We start from the raw sequence: 25108 nt of genomic DNA, 5'->3' as shown, positions 1-25108 counted from the left end.
GGGACCCCGACTCACGGGCCCAGCCCCACGCCATTCCTCCTTGCCAGCTAGCTCCCCCGGGGGGGGGGGGGGCGGTGAGCCGTGGGCTGGGTGGAGCCACACACTGGCAGAGCGGCGGGCCCAGTCTAACATTTTGAGGCACTTGGAAGAGAGAAAAGTGATCAGGAATAGTCAGCATGGATTCACCAAGGGCAAGTCGTGCCTGACCAATCTGATTAGCTTCTGTGATGAGGTAACTGGCTCTGTGGACGTGGGGAAGTCAGTGGATGTGATAGACCTTGACTTTAGCAAGGCTTTTGATTCGGTCTCCCACAATATTCTTGCCAGCAAGTTAAGGGAATGTGGATTGGATAAATGGACGGTAAGATGGATAGAAAGTGGCTAGAGGGCCGGGCCCAGCGGGTCGTGATCAATGGCTCGATGTCAGGATGGAGGTCGGTTTCTAGCGGAGTGCCCCAAGGTTCGGTTCTAGGACCGGTTTTGTTCAATATCTTTATTAATGACCTGGCTGAGGGGATGGATTGCACCCTCAGCAAGTTTGCCAATGACACTAAGCTGGGGGGAGAGGTAGATACGCTGGAGGGCAGAGATAGGGTCCAGAGTGACCTAGAGAAATTGGAGGATTGGGCCACAAGAAATCTGATGAGGTTCAACAGAAGAATCCCAAGCAAAGTTACAAACTGGGGACCAACCAGCTAAGTAGTAGTTCGGCAGAAAAGGCCCTGGGGGTTACAGTGGAGGAGAAGCTGGAGATGAGTCAACAGGGGCCCTTGTAGCCAAGAAGGCTAATGGCATACTAGGTGGCATTAAGAGGAGCATTGCCAGCAGATCCAGAGATGTCATTATTCCCCTTTATTTGGCTCTGGTGAGGCCACATCTGGAGTACTGTGTCCAGTTCTGGGCCCCCCACTACAAAAAGGATGTGGGCGCATTGGAGAGGGTCCAGCGGAGGGCGACCAAAATGATTAGGGGTCTGGAGCATATGACGTATGAGGAGAGGCTGAGGGACTTGGGTCTGTTTAGTCTGCAGAAGCGAAGAGTGAGGGGGGATTTGATAGCAGCCTTCAACTCCCTGAAGGGAGGTTCCAAAGAGGATGGAGAGAGGCTGTTCTCAGTAGTGACAGATGCAGAACAAGGAGCAATGGGCTCAAGTCGTGCTGGGAGAGGTCCAGGTTGGATATTAGGAAAAACTCTTTCCCTAGGAGGGTGGTGAAGCACTGGGCTGGGTTCCCTAGGGAAGTAGTGGAGTCTCCATCCCTAGAGGTGTTTAAGTCTCGGCTTGACAAAGCCCTGGCCGGGTTGATTTAGTTGGAATTGGTCCTGCCTAGAGCATGATGACCTTCTGAGGTCTCTTCCAGTTCTATGATACGTTACATGCACCGAATCTCCCAGTCCTCGATGCAGGCTCTAGCAGAGATGTTACAGCTGCTGGTTTAAAAGTTCTTGTTGCACATCCTAGAATCAGGATGGGTTCACAGGTCTTCCAAGCTCTTTGATCCCTGCAGTGCTGCCTCTGGGATGAAGTGCTGAGCTGAGAACCAAGATGGAGACCACCACATGGCCTATTTATCCCTCTTTGTCTCTTCTTGGCTATAGCAGGTCACCTGGTCCACAGCTTATTCCTGTGCCCCTACTGGTAGCTTTTAGGTATGAGTCACCCTCATTCTTTAGGTGTGTCCTTGGCCCATTGAGTGCCATTGTCCCACAGGGCCTCGCTGATTAGCATGTCCATAGGCCGGGCTCTGCCCACTGCTCAACCACATGCAGAGAAATATTCAGTATCTACACAGACTCCTAACTACACACCCAGACATTATACAATCACATGACTAGTGTACATAGGATCAGCAGACAGTAAGCTCCTATTCAATACCTCACATGGCCCCTTTTATACCATTTTTGGGGCCAACACCCTCACCTAGGGGTGCAGCAGTGATCTGGCTGCTCCCCTCAAGATCCAGTAACGTGACACCCCCAACGCAAAATTGATGCAGGAAGTGATGCCAGTAACATCACTGAGGGCATCACAGGCCTCCCCATGCTTTGGCTCCGTGTCATCACATGTTCTAACCCAATGGCAGAAACAACAGTACAGAGCTGAATGACAGTATGAGAACCCAGTGAGCCTAAAATAGGCTTCATTATTGCAAGGTCTGCCCTATTGACAACCATGTCCTTGCACTGTCTCACCAACCCAAGGTAGAACTTGGTAAAAACCACAGCTACTTGGATCTGCTTCTGCGGCATGATCCCTAAGTGTGTCAGGTGATTTTACCCCAAGCTGAAGAAAATAGTGAATTTATCCAGGCCAGCTCTGGCAACTCTCTGAACAACAATGAACACGGTGTGAATGCAGGTATTCTCACCCCAAATCGTGTAGGCATTTTTGCATTTAGCCACGAAAACAAAATGGTGGCGTGCCTCAGTTTCCCTTTTCACACAGGACCTTCTGGCTGGAACCTTTTGTCCTGTAAGAAGTTCCAAGACCAGTTACTAGTTTTAAGCATGAAATATCAACATTACAATGTACCTTAATGTACAGTCTGTCACCGGGCATATTTCCTGACAAGTTACAAGGTGGTTCCATAAGCTCATGCCCATTGTATACCTTTAAATTTCTCTGCCACAATAATCCATTGGTTACCAGAATTAACATCAGTAACAAGAACAATCCTATCTCAGGTGTATACTGAAATTCTCCATCAGGCCCCTTCTCTGGCCCCACACCATTGCAGTTTTGGCCCTTCAGGTTTAAACTGCAAATCTTCTTGGCCAAAGCAAGTCCTGCCCCTCCCCCTTGTCCTCTGGGCTCCAGGCCTGAAACCTCTGGCCTGCCCAAGACAAAGGGCTGGCTGGGCGTGACTCCCTGGCTCACAATGGCCCTGGAATTCTCCCCCTTCCCCCACTCAGTGGGGTAACAGCAGTGAGCTGTAGACTCCCAAGTCTCTCCTCTGTCCACCTCCAACCTCTGTTTCCACATGGAACCAGATATCAACTTCCCTGATTGATTATGAGTGTCCACCGTGTCCAGAGATGGGAGCTTAACTGCCATCTCCTGCATCCTAGGGAGAGTGACCACACAGCTGTTCTGCTCTGCATACTTAGCTACCCAGCCCTTCTCCTGAATCTGAGACACTAAGTTCCCACTCTCCTCCTTCACCTGGGAACAATCCTGTTCCACACACACTGACTTCCCACCAAACTTGTCACACACAGTCACTGGGTTATTAGCCTGCTCCAATTCTCTGGCTGTTCCTGCCTCATCTGGAACAACCCTCAGTCCCTCCGAGACCTCTCCACCACCATCCACACTGGGATTCCCTAAACCCAAGTCAGTGGAGTCACTGTTAACAGACAAATTCTGTCTGTCAGGCACCGAAACAAGTGCCTCACACAACAAGCTGCTGCCTTTTACAGGGAGAGCCTTCCCTCGAATGCCTTTTCCAAGCAAGGCATCATCACCTCCCTCAGTCACAGCGAACTGCTTGCTACAAGCACTGCCAGGACTCTCCTCCCTATGAGCTTCCTTAAGCCACAGTTCACCCTTCTCTGGCTCCACAACAGCATTGCCCTGCTGAGCCACAACCAACTCCTCCTGCAATTCCCTTACTCCCTGAGTTATCTCTGGCCCCTCCGGTGGATTCACAGACAATCCCCTCTCAGGCACACAGACAGACCCACAAGAGACAGGGTCAGAGGCACCTTCTCCCCCTTTGCAGCTTTCTAGATGGCTGTAAATGTCCCCACCATCACTAGGCTCCAGAGTTAAAACACCCTCAATCTCTCCTTGTGCCCGGGCTAAGGGGTCACCCTGGTCCCACAGAGTCGCTCCCCCCTCTTCCAGCAACACAGCAGCATCAGGCACAATATCAGGGTCACCACTGTCTGGTCTCTGGGGTTCTGGCAAGACACTGCCTGGATCTACCCAAGTCACAGCATCCTCCTCCCCAGCAGACACAAACTTAGAGCCACCTCTTTTCTGGGCCTTCTTTGTATCCAGACCCAACTTTGGGACAACAGCACTGCTCTCAGCCAACACAGGCTGTGGGGCACCTTCCTCAGACAAAGGAAGAAATTCTTCCCTACACACAGACAGACAACCAGAGACAGCTTCTCCCTTGTCCCAACACCCCTGGCTAATCTCAGGCATACAGCTAGACTCTGAGACAGCTTCCTTTACTGCCCCCTTGCTACTTCCACCAGCCAAATCGCCAGCTTGCACACACTGTGCTTCACACAACTCACTTTCAGCTTGTGCAGGTTCAATTCCACAAACCTCCCCAGCCAACAACTCAACTAAAACTCCGTTCTGGCCAGCCACTCCCGACTGCCCCAGAGAGACATTCCCCTGACTTCTGGGCCCTTCCTGCCCTGTTTCTGATTCAAGCCTCACCTCTGAGGCATCAGACGGGCCCTCACCCACAGACTCACTGCCCCCCTGCACAGACACACAGCCATCTGCCACAGGCACACATGTAGAGACACTTTCCCTTTGGTTACAGTAAGACTGACCAGCTCCAGGAAACTTCCCAGAGTCACCTATACCCCCATCACAGCCCCCATACCTGTTTTGCCATGTCAGAGTCACACCACATACCCACATCGAACTTTCAGGAGGATACAGTCCCTTTTGATCTTTTGTTCTCTTAAGCTGAAGTTCAAGGCTTGCCATTCTCTTTGCATGTTCTGCCTCTTGCCTCCGCCGTCTCTCAGCATATTCTGCATTTTTCTCCTCAAGTTCCCGATCCATCTCCTTCTGTCTCTTAACAATTTCTTCATCTGCCTTCTGCCTTCTTTCAGCAGCTTCCTTGGCTCGCTTCTGCTCCCTTTCATCCACATCTCTGGCTAGTAACAACACTACCAGATCTAGTTTAGAGGCCCTTTTCCTAAAGACAATGCCTCTCCCCAAGCACAAATCCTTCAGAGCACTTTTGCTCAGACTCTCATATAATCCCGGGCTCATCGCAGCGGCTCTTTAACCAACCAAACTCTCAACACCAAAAATCAAATTTAGACAGCGTGAGGTCCTGATCCAAACCACAATTGACCAAGATCTGTGGATCCTGCCGACTACACCACTGTGACGGACCGGGCCGTGTCTGGGCACAGCTGAGGGCGTCCGCTCAGGGCGAATTGCTCAAATCCGGGGCTCCTTACAGCCCCCAGACTGGTGACCTCTCCGAACAGGCCACAAATCAGTCCCACAGAGCGCTTCAGCAGCCTGCCTGAAGCCTCACGAGCAAAACCCCTCCAACCCCCCAGCAATATCCGTGCCCCAGATGGCCCCGGGCCTCATACACAGGTGAGGGGTCCTAGCACCCAATCCCACCTACCCCGAACAAGTCCTGTCCGGTTCCACGAAACCAGCCACAGATCCCTGGTCAATTTACCCTCTGGACCTTACCCACAAATCACGCTGGGCCAATCCTTTAGAATCTATATCTAAAGGTTTATTATCACAAGAAAGAAAAGCCTGAGAGTAAGGTTATTAAAGTACAGTACGTTACATGCACCGAATCTCCCAGTCGTCGATGCAGGCTCTAGCAGAGATGTTGCAGCTGCTGGTTTAAAAGTTCTTATTGCACATCCTACGATCAGGATGGGTTCACAGGTCTTCCAGGCTCTTCAATCCCTGCAGTGCTGCCTCTGGGATGAAGTGCTGAGCTGAGAACAAAGATGGAGACCACCACATGGCCTATTTATCCCTCCTTCCTGGTCTCTTCTTGGCTATAGCAGGTCACCTGGTCCACAGCTTATTCCTGTGCCCCTGCTGGTAGCTTTTAGGTATGAGTCACCCTCATTCTTTAGGTGTGTCCTTGGCCCATTGAGCGCCATTGTCCCACAGGGCCTCGCTGATTAGCATGTCCATAGACCGGGCTCTGCCCACTGCTCAACCACATGCAGGGAAATATTCAGTATCTACACAGACTCCTAACTCCACACCCAGACATTATACAATCACTTGACTAGTGTACATAGGATCAGCAGACAGTAAGCTCCTATTCAATACCTCACATGGCCCCTTTTATACCATTTTTGGGGCCAACACCCCCACCTATGGGTGTAGCAGTGATCTGGCTGCTCCCCTCAAGATCCAGTAACGTGACACGCTCTTGGCAGTTCTCTGGCTAGAGAGGCCGATGGTGGGGCTCTCCTGCCCGGTGCCACCGAGACAGGCTGGGAAGCAGGGCCCTGCGCGCCCAGGACACTCCGGGGGCTGGAGACGTGGCTCCCTGCGAGGGTCCAAATTGTGTTTGCCTTGTGGGGTGTGTGGGATGCTGCTGTCCTGGGCTGTAATGACTCTGGGTGGGGGGGGCGCCTCGGTGCCCTGCCCTCGGCGCTGCAGCACTGTCTGGATGAGGAGCGGGAGGCCGGGCAGGACTCACTGGGGAGGAATGTGCAGCCCGAGGGCCGGGGGACAAAGGGCAGGCGGGGCTGACTCCAGGCTGGGCAGTAGGGCCCCAGGGGAGGGTTATTCTCTGCTGGGCTTGGAGGAGAGGGGGCTTAGAGCAGGAAAGGGGGGAGAAGGGCCCGGGACCCTTCCCCTGAGGCTTCTCTCGGTCCCTGTGTTGGCAGCGTCCCACGCCATGCTGGGAACCAATAACCCTCCCGTTCTACCAGCTGCCGAGAGTCCACTGGCTGCGGAGGGGGGCAGGGCTGGGGACTCCCCCGCAGCCCGTGACAATGACCTAGAGCCCCGTCGGCTTCTCCTCTGCCTACGGAGTCAGGCGGCGCCTGAGCGGGGGGCATTCACCAGGGAGCCAACGGGCAGCGCCAAGGGGAGCAGCCAGGGAGGACGGGGGACCAGCTACCTGCCCCATGAAAATAAAATCCCTTTTCCATCTGCCTGAGCCCCTGGGTACTCCGGGCAGGCTCAGTGCACAGCAGTCTCACAGCCGTCGCCCAGAGGCCCCCTCGCTTGGGCCCTCGGGGAGCCGCTGGGTCCGATCGGCGTCTGGGCAAAGAGCCGAGACAAGCCAGGCAGAAGGCCCGTGGGAGGCACCAGTCAGCCAGGGCCCGGCCGGCTGCAAAAGGCACCGCAAAGCCCAGCAGCGTTCCTTGCAGTGCAGAGCAGAAGACGACCAGGGTGACTGGCTGGCTGAGAGCGCAGCAGCACCTTGGAGAGCTCCCAGGGCCAGCTGGAGCAAGGCTGGCGGTAAGGGGGGAGCGCCCTGAAGGCCCCACTGTGCCAGGAGGGACACTGCGAGGCACCGAGAGGGCGGAGCCCGGAAGGGGCTCTGAGCGAGTCGCCGAAGAGGCTTCGGCCTCGGGGAGCACGGGCACTCGGCCGGGCGGGCGCTGCGGGAGGGGAGCGGTGCCCCGTTGCACCGGGAGGTGGCCATGGCTCGTGGCGCGCAGGGCTGGGCTACGGGAGAGCGGAGGGCTGGCTGGGTTCCCAGGAGCTGCGCGCAGCCCGGCGTAGCTAGTCCAGCTGGCCAAGCGGGAGGCTGATGCTCCCGCGGTCCGAGGGAATGCCACAGAGACAGGCTGCCGGAGAGGGACTTGCTGGTATTTCTGCCGCAGATTCCACAGCCGAGCCGCTTTGTCCGCCCCCCGTGCAGGGCGCTGGCCCGTTCACCGGGCGCTCGCGCAGGCACCACAGTGGCAGGCAGGCAGGCTGCACGAGGGGCAGGGGGAAGCCACGAGCCGGGAGACAATGGGCCCTGAGCAGCGGGTCAGCCAGCGCGTTCCCCTCCTGGGGGGAGTGCGGCATCACTGTGGCTGCGACCCCGCCCAGGGCACTGTCAGCCCGCGGCCGGAGTGTCGTTTGTCCGGATGCACAAGCGCCGGCCTCCCTCGGCTGCTCGCGGAGAGCGCCCGCGCCAGGGTCCGCGGGAAGCGAGGGGGCCGGCTGGAAAGGGGCGCGGCGGTGAAATGCTCCAGCGGAGCACTCGACGGTGCCGATCCCCTGGGCGCCCTGTGCCGAACGCAGGGACCCGCCGCCCCGCCACGGACCACGGCGGAGTAGGGAGGGGTCCGGGAAAGGAGGCAGCTTTGGTTCACAGGCGAGTGCAGGCCCTGGGAACCTGCTGGGCGCGGGAGCTGAGCGTGGCCAGGCCTGCAGGCCCCACAGCGCACGGCCAGGGGGATGCAGGAACAGCCGGAGAGCCTCCAGTGCGTAGGGAAGCAGCATGGTGAGTCAACACCCCTCCAGCCAATTCACACACCCCTGCACCACCACACCCCTTCTCTCTCTCGGCCCGCCCTCCGGCTCCCACGCGCTCTGCCCCATCTCCCGACTGCGACCGGGACCCGGACCCGCGCCCGTTGGAGAGCACCACCCCCTCCCTCTCCCTCTTCCACTCTCAGGTGCCTTACTCGTCCAGACCCCCATTCCCCAGGGCAGTGCCCCACACTCTGGGGTCACCCCCCCCAGGGATCCCACCCACCTCAGTGGCCATCTCGCTCCACTCAGGGCAAACAGCGGCGGGTGGACCTGCGGCCTCCCTGGGCTCTGTCGCTGGGCCTCGCCCCGGGGCTATCCCGGCCTGAGCGCCCCGGGCTCCCTGCCTTCCCCTAGCACGGCTCTGTCCAAGGTTCCTTCTGCCTCCAGCACTCCCTGGCCAGCCACCTTTATATGCAGCCTTGCTGGGCTCTGATTGGCTGCCACCAGCCCTCTCCCGATTGGCTCCCTTGCCTAGGACTGCTTTAACCCTTCACACGCCAGGGCGGGGCAGCCTCCCCGGCACAAGGGTGCTCTCCAGTCCTGCCGCCTGTTCAACACCCGGCCCAGGCCGGAGCCCTGGGGAGCCACCTGAGACCCAGCCCCTCCACACAGAGACTCTCCCTTTGCCGCCAGTGAACCATTCCCCGCGGCTCTGCCAAGCCCACAGGCTGCGCCGCGTCAGCCCCAAAGAAACCCCGACGCCCCGGCTCCTCTGACGTCCGGGTCCTCCGGGTCCAGAGCTCAGCCGGGGCCAGGCCTCCACTTCTGCGGGGCATGGAGAACGGGCCGGAGCGTCACGCGCCGCTGGGAACAAGCCCGGGGACAGCCGGAGCAGCCCAGCCCCTGGCAACCCCTCCCCCCGCCCTAGAAGACGCCCGGCTGCGGGGCAGGCCCTCGGGCTCAGCAGAGCTTGCGAGGAAAGGAGCCGGCCTGGCAGGGAACTCGGGCGGGGGCGGCTGGGGGCTCCGCGGGGGCCTCACCTGTGCCCTGCAGCCTCCTGGCCAGCTCCTGGGTGAAGAGGATGTTCATGAGCTTGGTGCTGCAGTAGGTCTGGTCAAAGCCCCGGGTCTTCTCCTGCCCCGTCAGGAGCCTCACGTCGGCCTTGCCGCCCACGTGCCGGAAGGACGAGACGTTCACGATGCGGGCGGGGGCCGAGGCCTTGATGGTGTCTGGGGGGAGGGGCAGAGCCTGGCAGTGGTGCAGGGGGCTCCCACATGGCAAGGGGGGGCAGGGAGAAGCCCCAGCTCAGCCAGCCCCAGGGGCAGATGGCCGAGGAGGAGCAGGGCGGCCCCTCCCCCAGCCCAGCCAGTGCCCACAACCCGGGGCGGCCCCTCCCCCAGCCCAGCCAGCGCCCACAACCCGGGGCGGCCCCTCCCCCAGCCCAGCCAGCGCCCACAACCCGGGGCGGCCCCTCCCCCAGCCCAGGGAGCCCTTCCTTACCCAGCAGCAAATTGGTAAGAAGAAAAGGGCCCAGGTAGTTGGTGGCAAATATCTGCTCCAGCCCCTCGGCGGTGATGGAGAAGGGGATGCCTGGAAGAGAAGGCAGGGCTGGTGCAGCAGGCCCTGGCAGGGCAGCGGGGGGGCCATTTGGATCCATGCTCACAGGCCCCCACAGTCCCGGCTGAGCTGAGACGCTGGCTACGCTCTGACATGCAGGGGGCCCGGGCCCCGCCTGTCACCGCTCTGGGGCCACGCACAGGACCTGGCCCTGCCCGGTACGAGTTTGAGACTCGCGTGGGGCAGGTGGGAATGTGCACGGAGGGGCCCGTCCCCAGGGAACGGGGCGGATGCGGCAACGAGTGTCCGTGGGTGTCACGTGACTGGATTTTAAGGGGGCAGACAGGTCCCACGGATCGTGCGGGTGCGAGGTCTGAGTGGGCTCTGGGTGCGTGCTGTGAACGCTCTGCCTGAGAGCAGCGGCCTGGCCGGCCTGCTGTGAGGAGGGTTGTCCGGCGAAGGGCTGTGCTAACCCGCTCCCGCTTGGGACACAGGGATGCACAGAAAGTGCCAGGAGGCGGACGCCAGCTTGTCTTCCATTCTCGCAGCCTCGCGAGGGAGAGCCGGGAAGGGTCGCTGGCCCGTCCTCGTACAGGCTAGAAATCGCTGCTGTGCAGCTGCCCGTGTGGAACATCTGCGGAGAGCTACAGCGAGACCGTGGGGACGGGTGCGTGGGACGTACCCTCAACAGCCTCACTCAGCCTTTTCCTTCTCCTGTTAATCAGCTTTCAGAAGTGAGATTCTAGAGGGCTGGCCCGGCGCGCTCTTGTGGGTAAGACCTGAAGTGTAAACGGACCGGGGACCTGGGGCTGGTTCTCTGGGACCGGGAGGACCTGTTCGGGGGAGGTGAGATCGGGTTCTAGAACCCCGCACCTCTGTTAGGCCAGGGGTTGTTTGGGGCACAGGGAGAGCTGGGGTGTCGAGGGGTTTTTGCTCCTGGCCAGGCAGGCAGCTGACGCGCTCTGGGACTGGTTTGTTGCCTATTTGGGAAGGTCTCCAGTTCGGGGCTGTAAGGAGCCCTGAGTCTGAGCAATTCGCCCTGAGCGGTGCCCAGCCCCGGCCCGACACACACGGGTCCCCGGCGGGGAACCCGACCTGAGGAAGACCTGCGTCACCATGGGGGAGCTGCCGAGGGCAGTGCTGCTGCGGCTGTCTGCCAGGGAGCTAGGTTGCCACCATGTTTTGTGGACTGTTCCATGACCCACGTCCCGGCAGCGCTGACAGCACTGGGCTGCCCTGCGTCGGCAAGATGGCGGCCGAGAGTGGCCGAGCGTTTAGGTGAGGACCTCTGGGAGCATGGGGGCGCGGGCGCTGAGCACGAGAGGTTGGGATGCCGCATGCTGTTCCCCGGGGCCCACTAGCCCCAAGCAACCTGGTCCGTGGGCGCTGGGCGGGGTCTCTGGCGAGTAGGGCCGTGGGGGGGTACTGCCTGGTCCATGGGCGCTGGGCGGGGTCTCTGGCGAGTAGGGCCGGGGGGGGTACTGCCTGGTCCGTGGGCGCTGGGCGGGGTCTCTGGCGAGTAGGGCCGGGGGGGGTACTGCCTGGTCCGTGGGCGCTGGGCGGGGTCTCTGGCGAGTAGGGCCGAGGGGGGTACTGCCTGGTCCGTGGGCGCTGGGCGGGGTCTCTGGTGAGTAGGGCCGGGGGGGGTACTGCCTGGTCCGTGGGCGCTGGGCGGGGTCTCTGGTGAGTAGGGCCGGGGGGGGTACTGCCTGGTCCGTGGGCACTGGGCGGGGTCTCTGGTGAGTAGGGCCGGGGGGGATACTGCCTGGTCCGTGGGCGCTGGGCGGGGTCTCTGGTGAGTAGGGCCGGGGGGGATACTGCCTGGTCCGTGGGCGCTGGGCGGGGTCTCTGGTGAGTAGGGCCGGGGGGGGAGGGTACCGCTTGGTCCGTGGGCGCTGGGCGGGGTCTCTGGTGAGTAGGGCCGGGGGGGGGGTACTGCCTGGTCCGTGGGCGCTGGGCGGGGTCTCTGGCGAGTAGGGCCGAGGGGGGTACTGCCTGGTCCGTGGGCGCTGGGCGGGGTCTCTGGCGAGTAGGGCCGGGGGGGGGGTACTGCCTGGTCCGTGGGCGCTGGGCGGGGTCTCTGGTGAGTAGGGCCGGGGGGGGGGTACTGCCTGGTCCATGGGCGCTGGGCGGGGTCTCTGGCGAGTAGGGCCGGGGGGGGTACTGCCTGGTCCGTGGGCGCTGGGCGGGGTCTCTGGCGAGTAGGGCCGGGGGGGGTACTGCCTGGTCCGTGGGCGCTGGGCGGGGTCTCTGGCGAGTAGGGCCGAGGGGGGTACTGCCTGGTCCGTGGGCGCTGGGCGGGGTCTCTGGTGAGTAGGGCCGGGGGGGGTACTGCCTGGTCCGTGGGCGCTGGGCGGGGTCTCTGGTGAGTAGGGCCGGGGGGGGTACTGCCTGGTCCGTGGGCACTGGGCGGGGTCTCTGGTGAGTAGGGCCGGGGGGGATACTGCCTGGTCCGTGGGCGCTGGGCGGGGTCTCTGGTGAGTAGGGCCGGGGGGGATACTGCCTGGTCCGTGGGCGCTGGGCGGGGTCTCTGGTGAGTAGGGCCGGGGGGAGGGTACCGCTTGGTCCGTGGGCGCTGGGCGGGGTCTCTGGCGAGTAGGGGCGGGGGGGGGTACTGCCTGGTCCGTGGGCGCTGGGCGGGGTCTCTGGTGAGTAGGGCCGGGGGGGGGTACTGCCTGGTCCGTGGGCGCTGGGCGGGGTCTCTGGCGAGTAGGGGCGGGGGGGGTACCGCTTGGTCCGTGGGCGCTGGACGGGGTCTCTGGTGAGTAGGGCCGGGGGGGGGGGGTACTGCCTGGTCCGTGGGCGCTGGGCGGGGTCTCTGGTGAGTAGGGCCGGGGGGGGGGGGGTACTGCCTGGTCCGTGGGCGCTGGGCGGGGTCTCTGGTGAGTAGGGCCGGGGGGGGGGTACTGCCTGGTCCGTGGGCGCTGGGCGGGGTCTCTGGCGAGTAGGGCCGGGGGGGGGGGTACTGCCTGGTCCGTGGGCGCTGGGCGGGGTCTCTGGCGAGTAGGGCCGGGGGGGGGGTACTGCCTGGTCCGTGGGCGCTGGGCGGGGTCTCTGGTGAGTAGGGCCGGGGGGGGGGGTACTGCCTGGTCCGTGGGCGCTGGGCGGGGTCTCTGGTGAGTAGGGCCGGGGGGGGGGGTACTGCCTGGTCCGTGGGCGCTGGGCAGTGTCTCTGGTGATCAGGGCTGGGGGGATCTAGTGAGAACAATCCGTGGGAGGCGAGAAGCACTGCCCCACAGGCCCTGCTTTCGGCGTAACAAGCAGGAACGGACCCCTCCCGCCGGCGAGCCCAGTGCCTGGCGTTCTGACGCACGGGAAACAAAGGCCCTGGCGGTGGCGGACGGGCGACGGGCGAGTGAACTAGGGTTAATTACTGTATTAGAATCATTTTCTAGGACTTGCTTTGTGCTTTATTATTGCTTTCGATTTTAACCCTTACATATTTTAAATTGTCTGGTGATTGCTTGTCAGCCTTCCATAACTGAACTGTTTAAAGCTGGCAATACGCGAGGAGCCGGTTCCGTCTCTCTGGACTGTTCCGATTTCCCTTGGCTCTAAAAACCGAGTCACGCGGCAGAGGGAGAAGAATGGGCCGAATGAGGGGCCGTCCCCCGGGCGTCTCTCGTCTGAGTGCCGGCTCGGGGGTCCCGGGAAGCGGGGATGACTGGCGGCGGGAGGCAGGAACCCGTCTTGCTCATTTCCAGCACCCACCTGTTGGCGGTGATGCTGGGCCAGGCTGGAGAGAGAGCAGCTAGTGGCTCTGTGGAAAATCGGGGCTGTCAAGACCATCGGCCGGGTCCCTGCCCAGCAGGGTTAGTACGGCGGGTCATGGCGCGCCGGCCTCCCCGCCCCGGCACAGGACGACACGGGCTGAGCTCAGCAGCCAAGGCGCCCAGCCGGGCGCGTGGCCACTGGAGCACGGCGCTAGCCCCCCTTGGAGCCACAGGGCCCTGACGCATGCATGCCTGCACCAGTGGGGCCGGCTCAGTCAGGACACCGCAGCCCTGGCCCCATCCCTCCTAGAGACAAGGATACAGCAGGGCCGGACTGCACCCCTGCCCTGCACCTCATGCCTGGGGAAAACGCCCACCCATTAGCCTGCTGCCCCCTTTGTCCGTGGGCCTGTCCCACTCCTAGGGATGCCTTCAGGCCATTGCTGGGGACCTCCTGCAGCATCCTTGCCAATCGGGAACGTGCTCCCTGGTGTGGCTAATACCTGTCCCGCCCAGGCCTCCTGGCCTTCATTCATACTCTGAGTGACGCCAAGGGCTCTGTGACGTAGTGTTGGGACCTTGCTGGGGCTACGGGCGACCTCTGCTGTCTGTAGCACGACCCACCAGGGCAGGGGGTGAGTCATTATGCAAAGGGGGCTCCAAACCTGTCTGACCAGCTACCCCCCAAGGAGAGAAGCAAAAGAAGGTGGGATGCCGCCCCTGGCTGGGGGCAGGGCTGGAAGAGAGTTAGGTAGTTTCTGTCTGGGGATCAGGAGAGAAGGAGCTGGGGAGGGGGGCTGGGATTGTAGGGCCCAGCCACCCCCTTCTCAAAGGGGGGCACCGAGGCCTCTTAGCCCCAGTTCCTGAACCAGATTCCATCTGTGCTGTGCTGTATCCCGGAGAAGCAATAAACTCCCTCTGTTCTACTGGCTGGGGGAGTCTGTCCATGCCATTACGGGGGTGCAGGAGACGGGGAACCCCAACGCGCCGTCACAGGCTCCAACTAGGGAAGATGGCTCTGCAGGCAGGGTGAGGCGGGGCAGACGTGGCTGGCACGTGGCACAGGGAAGATGGCTCTACAGGTGGGGTGGGGCAGACGTGGCTGGCACAAGGCACAGGGAAGATGGCTCTGCAGGCGGGGCGGGGTGGGGCAGACGTGGTTGGCACGTGGCACAGGGAAGATGGCTCTACAGGTGGGGTGGGGCAGACATGGCTGGCACAAGGCACAGGGAAGATGGCTCTACAGGTGGGGTGGGGTGGAGCAGACGTGGCTGGCACGTGGCACAGGGAAGATGGCTCTGCAGGCGGGGCAGGGCAGACGTGGCTGGCACGTGGCACAGGGAAGATGGCTCTGCAGGCGGGGCGGGGCAGATGTGGCTGGCACAAGGCACAGGGAAGATGGCTCTGCAGGCGGGGCAGGGCAGACGTGGCTGGCACGTGGCACAGGGAAGATGGCTCTGCAGGCGGGGCGGGGCAGATGTGGCTGGCACAAGGCACAGGAAAGATGGCTCTGCAGGCGGGGCGGGGCAGACGTGGCTGGCACGTGGCACAGGGAAGATGGCTCTGCAGGCGGGACGTGGCTGGCACGTGGCACAGGGAAGATGGCTCTGCAGGCGGGGCGGGGCAGACGTGGTGGCACGTGGCACAGGGAAGATGGCTCTGCAGGCGGGACGTGGCTGGCACGTGGCACAGGGAAGATGGCTCTGCAGGCGGGACGTGGCTGGCACGTGGCACAGGGAAGATGGCTCTGCAGGCGGGACGTGGCACACTCAGCTGAGGCCTGTCCCCACCCACCTGTGGCTCCAGCGTTGTTCACCAGGATGTCTAGCCGCTTCTCCTCCTGCTGGATCTGCTGAGCAAAGCGCCGGACGGAGGCCATACTGCTGGTGTCCACAATGCACAGCCTGACGTGCGGGTTGCCGGTGGCCTGGCGGATTTCCTCCACAGCCGCCTGGCCCCGCTCCCTGCTGCGACAGGCCAGGATGGTGCGGGCGTTGCGGCGCGCCAAGTCCAGGGCGACGCATTTCCCGATTCCTGCGCACACAGGCCAGTGTCATGCCGGCTGCAGGCTGGGTACATGCAACACGCCGACTGCCCCTTCTCCCTCCCCAGGTCAGCCCCTCGGCTGCCCATTTCTTGCCCCATCCCCAGGGAAAGGACCAGGGCCTCGCCGGACGGACGGACGGACGGACGGGGGGGGGGGGTAGCTGTTTTCCTGCAGCAGCCCTGGGTCTGCAGGAAGGGTTTGACTCGAGGGGCCGGAGTAGCTGGAGCTCCGCAGACCCTAGGGACCCCGGAACACAAGGGGCAGGGCCGGTCTGGCCCACAACATTGGGGCACCTGAGGCGGGGAGCTCAAATGACGCCAAAACTTTGGGCCAAAACTTTGAAAGGTCTCAAGGCCTCCTTCCTGTTCTACTCTAGAGCAGAGAGAATCCATCTGCACCAGCACAGACACAATTTTCTCCACTCTGGGTCCTAGCGGTGCCCCCCCCCCACACACACACAGTCTGGCACCTGAGGCGGCTGCCTCAGTTTGCCCCATGGTAAAGTCAGCCCTGGCGGGGGGGGGGAGGACGGCCAGACGGGGCCCTGGAGGGTGGGGGAGAGGACGGCCAGACGGGGCCCTGGAGGGTGGGGGGAGAGGACGGCCAGACGGGGCCCTGGAGGGTGGGGGGAGAGGACGGCCAGATGGGGCCCTGGCGGGGGGGGGGGGAGGACGGCCAGACGGGGCCCTGGAGGGTGGGGGGAGAGGACGGCCAGACGGGGCCCTGGCGGGGGGGGGGGAGGACAGCCAGACGGGGCCCCGGAGGGTGGGGGGAGAGGACGGCCAGACGGGGCCCCGGAGGGTGGGGGGAGAGGACGGCCAGACGGGGCCCCGGAGGGGGGGGGGGGAGGACGGCCAGACGGGGCCCCGGAGGGTGGGGGGAGAGGACGGCCAGACGGGGCCCCGGAGGGTGGGGGGAGAGGACGGCCAGACGGGGCCCCGGAGGGGTGGGGGGAGAGGACGGCCAGACGGGGCCCTGGAGGGTGGGGGGAGAGGACGGCCAGACGGGGCCCTGGAGGGTGGGGGGAGAGGACGGCCAGACGGGGCCCCGGAGGGTGGGGGGAGAGGACGGCCAGACGGGGCCCCGGAGGGTGGGGGGAGAGGACGGCCAGACGGGGCCCTGGCGGGGGGGGGGAGGACGGCCAGACGGGGCCCTGGCGGGGGGGGGGGAGAGGACGGCCAGACGGGGCCCTGGAGGGTGGGGGGAGAGGACGGCCAGACGGGGCCCCGGAGGGTGGGGGGAGAGGACGGCCAGACGGGGCCCCGGAGGGTGGGGGGGGGGAGGACGGCAAGACGGGGCCCTGGCGGGGGAGAGGGGGAGGACGGCCAGACGGGGCCCTGGAGGGTGGGGGGAGAGGACGGCCAGACGGGGCCCTGGCGGGGGAGAGGGGGAGGACGGCCAGACGGGGCCCTGGAGGGTGGGGGGAGAGGACGGCCAGACGGGGCCCTGGCGGGGGAGAGGGGGAGGACGGCCAGACGGGGCCCTGGAGGGTGGGGGGAGAAGACGGCCAGACGGGGCCCTGGAGGGTGGGGGGAGAAGACGGCCAGACGGGGCCCTGGAGGGTGGGGGGAGAAGACGGCCAGACGGGGCCCTGGAGGGTGGGGGGAGAGGACGGCCAGACGGGGCCCTGGAGGGTGGGGGGAGAGGACGGCCAGACGGGGCCCTGGAGGGTGGGGGGAGAGGACGGCCAGACGGGGCCCTGGAGGGTGGGGGGAGAGGACGGCCAGACGGGGCCCTGGCGGGGGAGGGGAGGAGGACGGCCAGACGGGGCCCTGGAGGGTGGGGGGAGAGGATGGCCAGACGGGGCCCTGGCGGGGGGGGGGAGGACGGCCAGACGGGGCCCCGGAGGGTGGGGGGGGGAGGACGGCAAGACGGGGCCCTGGAGGGTGGGGGGAGAGGACGGCCAGACGGGGCCCTGGAAGGTGGGGGGAGAGGACGGCCAGACGGGGCCCTGGAGGGTGGGGGGAGAGGACGGCCAGACGGGGCCCTGGAGGGTGGGGGGAGAGGACGGCCAGACGGGGCCCTGGAGGGTGGGGGGAGAGGACGGCCAGACGGGGCCCTGGCGCGGGGGGGGAGGACGGCCAGACGGGGCCCTGGAGGGTGGGGGGAGAGGACAGCGAGACGGGGCCCTGGAGGGTGGGGGGAGAGGACGGCCAGACGGGGCCCTGGAGGGTGGGGGGAGAGGACGGCCAGACGGGGCCCTGGAGGGTGGGGGGAGAGGACGGCCAGACGGGGCCCTGGAGGGTGGGGGGAGAGGACGGCCAGACGGGGCCCTGGAGGGTGGGGGGAGAGGACGGCCAGACGGGGCCCTGGAGGGTGGGGGGAGAGGACGGCCAGACGGGGCCCTGGAGGGTGGGGGGAGAGGACGGCCAGACGGGGCCCTGGAGGGTGGGGGGAGAAGACGGCCAGACGGGGCCCTGGCGGGGGGGGGAGAGGACGGCCAGACGGGGCCCTGGCGGGGGGGGGGGAGAGGACGGCCAGATGGGGCCCTGGAGGGTGGGGGGAGAGGACGGCCAGACGGGGCCCTGGAGGGTGGGGGGAGAGGACGGCCAGACGGGGCCCTGGAGGGTGGGGGAGAGGACGGCCAGACGGGGCCCTGGAGGGTGGGGGGAGAGACGGCCAGACGGGGCCCTGGCGGGGGGGGGGGGAGAGGACGGCCAGACGGGGCCCTGGCGGGGGGGGGGGAGGACGGCCAGACGGGGCCCTGCAGGGTGGGGGGAGAGGACGGCCAGACGGGGCCCTGGAGGGTGGGGGGAGAGGACGGCCAGACGGGGCCCTGGAGGGTGGGGGGAGAGGACGGCCAGACGGGGCCCTGGAAGGTGGGGGGAGAGGACGGCCAGACGGGGCCCTGGAGGGTGGGGAGAGAGGACGGCCAGACGGGGCCCTGGAGGGTGGGGGGAGAGGACGGCCAGACGGGGCCCTGCAGGGTGGGGGGAGAGGACGGCCAGACGGGGCCCTGAGGGTGGGGGGAGAGGACGGCCAGACGGGTCCCCAGAAGGCAGGGGGGAGTAAAAAGAACTAAGTAGAGGAAGCAGTAAGAGATAAAAAGGCATCGTTTAAAAAGCGGAAGTCAGATGCTAGTGAGGAAAAGAGAAAGGAGCAGAAACTCTGCCAAGTGAAGTGTAAAAATATAAGAAAAGCCAAAAAGGCGTCTGAAGAGCAGCGAGCCAAAACCTCAGAAAGTATCAGCAAAACGTTCAGCCCATCAGAAGCAGGAAGCTGCTGAACAAGCAGTGGGAGCCCTGGCCGATGGAGATGCCAAAGGGCACTCAAAGACCATCGGGCCATGGCGGAGAAGCTCAGTGAATTCTTTGTATCCGTCTTCACGGCTGAGGACATTGGGGAGATCCCCACACGGGAGCCAGTCTTTGTAGGTGACAAATCTGAGGAATTGTCCCAGATTGAGGTGCCATTAGAGGAGGTTTTGGAACAAACTGATGAACTGAACAGTGACGAGTCCCCGGGGCCACATGGCATCACCCAGGAGTTCTGAGAACTCAGATGGGAAATTGCAGGACTGTTAACTGTGGTTTGTAACCTGTCCTTTAAATCGGCTTCCGTACCTAACGACTGGCGGACGCCAACGTGACGCCGATATTTACAAAGGGCTCTAGAGGCGATCCCGGCAATTACAGACCGGTAAGTCTGATGTCAATTCTGGGCAAATTAGTTGCAACCGTGGTCCCCAACACGGTGCCCGCGGGGGCATTTGTCTGCGCCCGCCAAGTGCTCAGGGCTGGCCTGGCCCCAGGCACGTGGCGGATGCGCGGTGCCAGAGCCGGCCCCGGGCACGTGGCGCATGGTGAGCGCCCGCCCCGGGGGCGCCGCGGATTGATCCCCCGCGGCGCATGGGTGAGTGGGGGGGAGAGCGCCAGCACCGGCCCCGGGAATGCGGCTATGGGGGGGGCCCTGCTCGGGGGGGCCCTGCCCCCCGGGCGCCCGGTGGGCGAACGGCCACGCCCCCATGCGCCTGGCAACCCCAAATGGTTGGGGACCACTGAGTTGAAACTTCAGTAAACAGAGTTGTCAGACACATGGATGAACATAAATTGCGAGGGAAAAGTCAACATGGTTTCTGTAAAGGAAAATCCTGCCTCACCAATCTGCTAGGCCTCTTGGGGGTGTCAACAAACATGTGGACAAGGGGGATCCAGTGCACTTAGATTTCCAGAAAGCCTTTGACAAGGCCCCTCCCAAAAGGCTCTTAAGTAAGGTACAGGCAGTCCCCGAGTTACGCGGATCCGACTTATGTCGGATCCGTAGTTACGAACGGGGATTTCTCGCCCCGGAGAACTAGAGCAGCGGGACGCCTGGTCCCGCCGCCCGCCTTCTCCGGGGCAAGAAATCTGCTCCCCGTCTCCCTGGTCTGCTGGCGGAGCCAGCAGACCAGGGAGACGGGAGCAAAGCAGCGGAGCACCGGAGGCCGGACCCACGGCCGCTTCCAGATCAGCTGGAAGCAGTGCGGGTCCTGCCGGGTGCTCCGCCACTCTGTTCAGCGTCTCCCTGGTCTGCAGACCAGGGAGACGCTGAGCAGAGCAGCAGAGGACCCGGGCAGGACCTGCAGCGCTTTCAGCTGATCTGGAAGCTGCGGGTCCGCCCAGGTCCTCTGTGGCTTTGCTCAGCGTCTCCCTGGTCTGCAGACCAGGGAGACACTGAGCAAAGCCACGGAGGACCCGGGCCGGACCGCGGCGCTGATCTGGAAGCGCCACGGTTCGGCCCGGGTCCTCCGCAGCTTTGCTCCACGTCTCCCTGGTCTGCTGGGGGCGGACGCAGCTAGTGCCCCCCCAGCAGACCAGGGAGACGTGGAGCAAAGCCGGGGGCCTGTGGTAGAGCAGGTGGGGCACTGCCGGTTGGTCCCACAGCACCGCTTCTTGGCGCTACTGGACCAACCCGGCAGCACCCCAGCTGCTCTGCCCCAGGCGTCCTGATTCAGCTGCTGATCAGTTTCAGCAGTGGCTGAATCAGGATGCCTGGGGCAGAGCAGCTGGGGTGCTGCTGGGTTGGTCCAGTAGCTCCGAGGAGCAGCCTTGCTACTGGACCAAGCCAGCAGCACCCGAGCTGCTCTGCCCCAGGCGTCCCAAAGTCAGCCGCTGCTGAAACTGACCAGCGCTGACTACAGGAAGCCCGAGGCAGAGTTGCTCTGCCCTGGGCTTCCTGGAATCAGCTGCTGATCAGTTTCAGCAGCAGCTGACTTGGGGACGCCTGGTGTTCTTATCTTGAATCTGTATGTAAGTGGAACTGGTGTCCAGATTCAGTGGCTGTTGAAACTGATCAGTTTCAGCAGCGGCTGATGCCAGTTCCGACTTACATACAGATTCAACTTAAGAACAAACCTACAGTCCCTATCTTGTACGTAACCCGGGGACTGCCTGTATTGGAGGGAAGGAAGGTCCTTTCGTGGCTTGGTAACTGGTTAGACAGGAAACAAAGGGTCGGAGGAATAAATGGCCAGTTTTCCAGTGGAGAGGGGTAACTAGGGCTGTCCTGGGACCCATCCGAGTCAAATGTTTTATAAACGATCTGCAGAAAGGAGTAAACAGGGAGGTGGCAAAATCTGCAATGATCCCAAACGGCTCAGGATCATTCAGACCCAAGCAGCCTGTGAAGAGCCTCAAGAAGATCTCACCAAAGTGGGTGATTTGGCAACAAAATGGCAAATGAAACTGGATGTTGGTAAATGTCAAGTGATGAACGTTGGAGAGTGGAACCCAACTGTACAGACAATCCGATGGGGGCTAATTCAGCTACAACTACTCAGGAGCGAGATCTTGGGGTCACTGTGGAGAGTTCTCTGCAAACCCTCTCAGTGGCAGCAGCAGGCAAAAAGTGTTAGGAGGCATTAAAACAGGGACAGAATAAGACGGAGACTCTCTTCCTGCCTCCATAAATCCATGGCACGCCCACATCTGGAATCCTGCGCACAGATGTGGTCGCCTCCTCTCAAAAAAGATATTTTGGCCTTGGAAAAGGTTCAGGAAAGGGCAACAAAACTGATGAGGGGTTTGGAAGGGGCCCATATGCAGAGAGATTAAAAAGACGGGGACTTCTCAGCTTAGAAAAGAAACTAAAGGGGGCTAGGACAGAGGCTATAACTCACGACGGGTGGAGAAAGCGAATAGGGAAAAGTGATTGACTTGTTCCCATAATAAAAGAACTAGGGGTCACCAAATGAAATTAATAGGTTTAAAACAATGGGTGACGGGGGAGGGGTCACTGGCTGGTTCCCGGTTCTGTTCCCTCCCTCTGGGGCACCTGGCGTTGGCCGCTGTGGGCGACAGGACCCCGGGCTGGATGGACCGTTGGCCTGACCCAGCCCGGCTGGTCTGATGCTCTCAGGTTCTCACAAATCAGACACGTAAAGGGAGCACAGAAACCTGCCCGGGACGCTTTAATCTTCCCAATCGCTGTTTAAAAGATCTTGTCACAGACCAGTTCTACCAGCCAGATGCACAGAGACGCACTGGGATTAGAGCTCATCCGCACATTCAGTTCTCACGCTACCGGACTCAGTCGCGAGGAGGGATGGCTGGGACACTGGCTACCTAACAGTACAGCGACGGTGCAAACAGCTCCTGTGTAAGCGGCGAGGAGTCCCGCGGCACCTTAGAGACTAACTGAAGTGCAGGAGCAGAAGCTTTCGAGGGCAAAGACCCACTTGGTCAGATGCTCCTACACTTCAGTTAGTCACAGGACTCCTCGGCGCTTTTGCAGATTCAGACTAACACGGCGACCCCTCTGATACTTAGCTCCTGTGTCAGGAAGGATCCCCCCACCTCTCTCCTATTGATTTCGGGTCTGGACGTCCTGAACTCAAAACTCCGGGCATCTGAACAAGTGGGCTGTGTGAGGAATGGGGAGTTTTGGGGTTCAAAGGGGGGTTGCACACGGGGGGGGGGGGCTCAGTGCCCAGCGGTTACTGGTTCAATGTGACCGGGGGGGCAGTTTGTGGTGTCAGAGAACAGCCCAGAGTTGGAGCCGGGGGGTCTGGTGCCCTGGTGCCCCGGCCCTGCTCAGAGGACACGGCCGGTTCTGGCCAGACAGACAAGGGGCTGCAGAGGGAACCCGGCGACCGGCCCAGCTGAGCCCAGCGAGGGGGGAACATTGGACGGGGAGGGGGGAGAAGAGGGGCCCAGGCGACCCTCTTACCTGGGGAGAGAGAATGGGCGGGGGAGGGGCTGTGGCTGGGGTACTGAGGCTCTGCTGGGAGACGGGGGGTGGTTTTTTGGGGGACTGAGGGCAGGGCAGGCAGGACTCAGCCGGCTGTGGGGGAGACTGACGGGGGCTGGGGCCCAGGCTGAGGGTCCGTTGCTGTTCAAAGCCCCATAGACCCTCCTGTTGGGTGCTGGCTGAGTCGCTCTGCTCTAGAGAACGGGGGCCCTGCTCCCTCTGGGAGGGGAGGCCCCGGGGGCCGAGGGAGGGGACCCCCAAGGGGGCTCACGGCAGAAGCAGGCGGCTGGAGGCCCTGAGAGGTGCCGTCCTGGAGGTGGGGGGCAGACCCCCCGGCGAGAGTGGGCCCCCCCCGAGGGTCGCCGCGCTGGAGTGGACTCTCTGGGAAGGGGCCATCTCACTGCCGCACTGGAGGGGGGGCCCGCCCCGGAGCCGAGGGGCCACGTGTGCCCACGAGAGCTCAGGATCCCATCGACACGCTCGGTCCATCTAAAGCGCTACCAGCCCACTGGCGGCTTTTCCTCTTCGGACTCACTCGGCTCCCCTGAAGCTCCGTGGAATTCCGAGTCGAGGGGCCCTGGGGGGGGACGGGGACGCCCCGGCCAGTGGGCGGGGCTGGCACACGAGCGCAGGGACGGACACGTCCTCGCCCTGCCAGGGGCCTTCCTGCACCCCCGGCCTTGGCTTGATCCAGCTCTCAAAGCTTGGGGCCCCCAAGCCGGCACAGGTGCTTGTATGCCAGGACTTCTGGGAGGGAGGGGCACGGTGGCGCTATGGGGCAGGCAGGGCAGGCCCGGGGCATGCTCAGCGGCAGATGAGGTGGGGCCGGGGCACACTTGGGGGCACGGCACTCTCAGGGGCAGGTCGGGGTCACTCCTTCCTCCCTGGACTCCCAGCAGCAACTGACCCTGTTTGGCCCTGCAGCTCCCTTTTATCTGGACCAACTGGGCCCTGATTGGCCCCGCACCTCTCATAGCCCCTCTTCTATTGGCTGCTTCCTGGACTGCCTCCAGGGCCCTGTTAACCCCTTCTCTTCCGCTGTGGAGGGAACACCCCATGACATAAGCCCTTCTGTCTCAGGTCTCTTCCTGTAGCCGCGCAAATCGGCCCCTTCGTCGCTGTGGCGTAGCGGGGGGGTCTGCTCTGTAACCCGGGGCCCCTGCGCTGCACTGTGTGAGCCCCACTGACTCCCCCACGTGTGCACTAACCCAGGCACCGGGGCCCAGCCTGAGGCGATAACGGGGGATTCCCGGGGGAGAGACAAAGGGAGAGAGGTGGAGACCAACACGAGGCTTGGGGCGTAGGTGGAGAGGCGGCCTGGGGGGGGGCCCTGCCCTGCCCGTGGAGTTCAGATCCTGCGGGGGGGGGGCCCTGCCCTGCCCGTGGAGTTCAGATCCTGCGGGGGGGGGGCCCTGCCCTGCCCGTGGAGTTCAGATCCTGCGGGGGGGGGGGGGTCCTGCCCTGCCCGTGGAGTTCAGAGCCCGGGGGGGGGGCCCTGCCCGTGGAGTTCAGAGCCCGCGGGGGGGGGCCCTGCCCGTGGAGTTCAGATCCTGCGGGGGGGGGCCCTGCCCGTGGAGTTCAGATCCTGCGGGGGGGGGGGGGGTCCTGCCCTGCCCGTGGACTTCAGAGCTCGGGGGGGGGGGCCCTGCCCGTGGAGGTCAGAGCCCGGGGGGGGGGGCCCTGCCCGTGGAGGTCAGAGCCCGGGGGGGGGGGGCCCTGCCCGTGGAGGTCAGAGCCGGGGGGGGCCCTGCCCGTGGAGGTCAGAGCCGGGCGGCCGGGCAATGGCCTTAGCAAGTCAGTCATTAACCACAGGACAAGCCTTTGCGGGGCGCGGGGGGGGGGGGGTCGCTCACTGGGTCCCTGGGGGAAGGTGAAAGTGGCCTCGGGCTCCCGGGGCTCCCGGCCGGCCGGAAGAGGCAGCTGCGGGGCGAGAGCCCTCGTGAGCCGGCCGGCCCCGCAGCGCAGGGACCCGCCGCGCACCCCTCGCGGCTTGCTCTGTCCCCGCCGTGCAGAGACCCGGGGCCGGAGGCAGGAGCAGCCCCGACCCCGCTGCACCCGCCCGACGGCACCGCCCCCTGCCCGCTCCCCAAGCCCGCCCGCAGCCGCTCGGAGCCCAGCCCGAGTCCGCCGGGTGCCCCGCTCGCCGCGTCGGGAGACTCCGCTGCGCCCCCCGCCAGCCCTTCCCGCGCGCCCCGGCAGGCCGTGCGCAGAGCCGGTACAGCGCCGAGCACCGAGCAGCGCCAGCCCCGCCCGACGCCGGGCGCTCACCGCAGTTGGCTCCGGTGACAAGCGCCGTCTTGCCGCTCAGGTCGGCGGGGCACAGGCGGGGGTGCCAGGAGCCGCTTCTCCGGGCGCGGAGCAGCAGGGCCAGGGCCAGGGCCAGGGCGCAGCCCCAGCAGAGCAGCTCCATGGCAGCGCCGCGCTCGGGTCTCCGGCCGTCTGGAGCCGGGAGCGCCGCTCCCCTGCTGCACCCAGCGCCGCCTCCCCGCGGCCGCGGCCCCGGCCCCGCCCCGCGAG

The 25108-nt window shown here is 63.8% G+C and overlaps 1 protein-coding gene across 1 annotated transcript in view; it reads right to left on the bottom strand.

The window, feature by feature from the left end:
* Nucleotides 1-25108, bottom strand: part of LOC142824307 (retinol dehydrogenase 13-like) — a 27754-nt gene extending 2646 nt beyond the window's left edge. Inside the window, exons 1-4 of the mRNA XM_075916081.2 lie at nt 24860-25108; nt 15172-15411; nt 9608-9697; nt 9148-9336 (exon numbers count right to left, since the gene is read on the bottom strand). Of these exons, the coding sequence (XP_075772196.2) occupies nt 9148-9336; nt 9608-9697; nt 15172-15411; nt 24860-25001 (661 nt within the window). The 5' untranslated portion in view covers nt 25002-25108. The remainder of the gene's footprint in view (nt 1-9147; nt 9337-9607; nt 9698-15171; nt 15412-24859) is intronic.

This window comes from Pelodiscus sinensis, chromosome 4 (assembly GCF_052426305.1).
Source record: "Pelodiscus sinensis isolate ZL-2025 chromosome 4, ASM5242630v1, whole genome shotgun sequence".
Classification (NCBI taxonomy): domain Eukaryota; kingdom Metazoa; phylum Chordata; order Testudines; family Trionychidae; genus Pelodiscus; species Pelodiscus sinensis.
The sequence above is the reverse complement of the archived record's forward strand: the minus strand, read 5'-3'. Positions and strand labels throughout refer to the sequence as shown.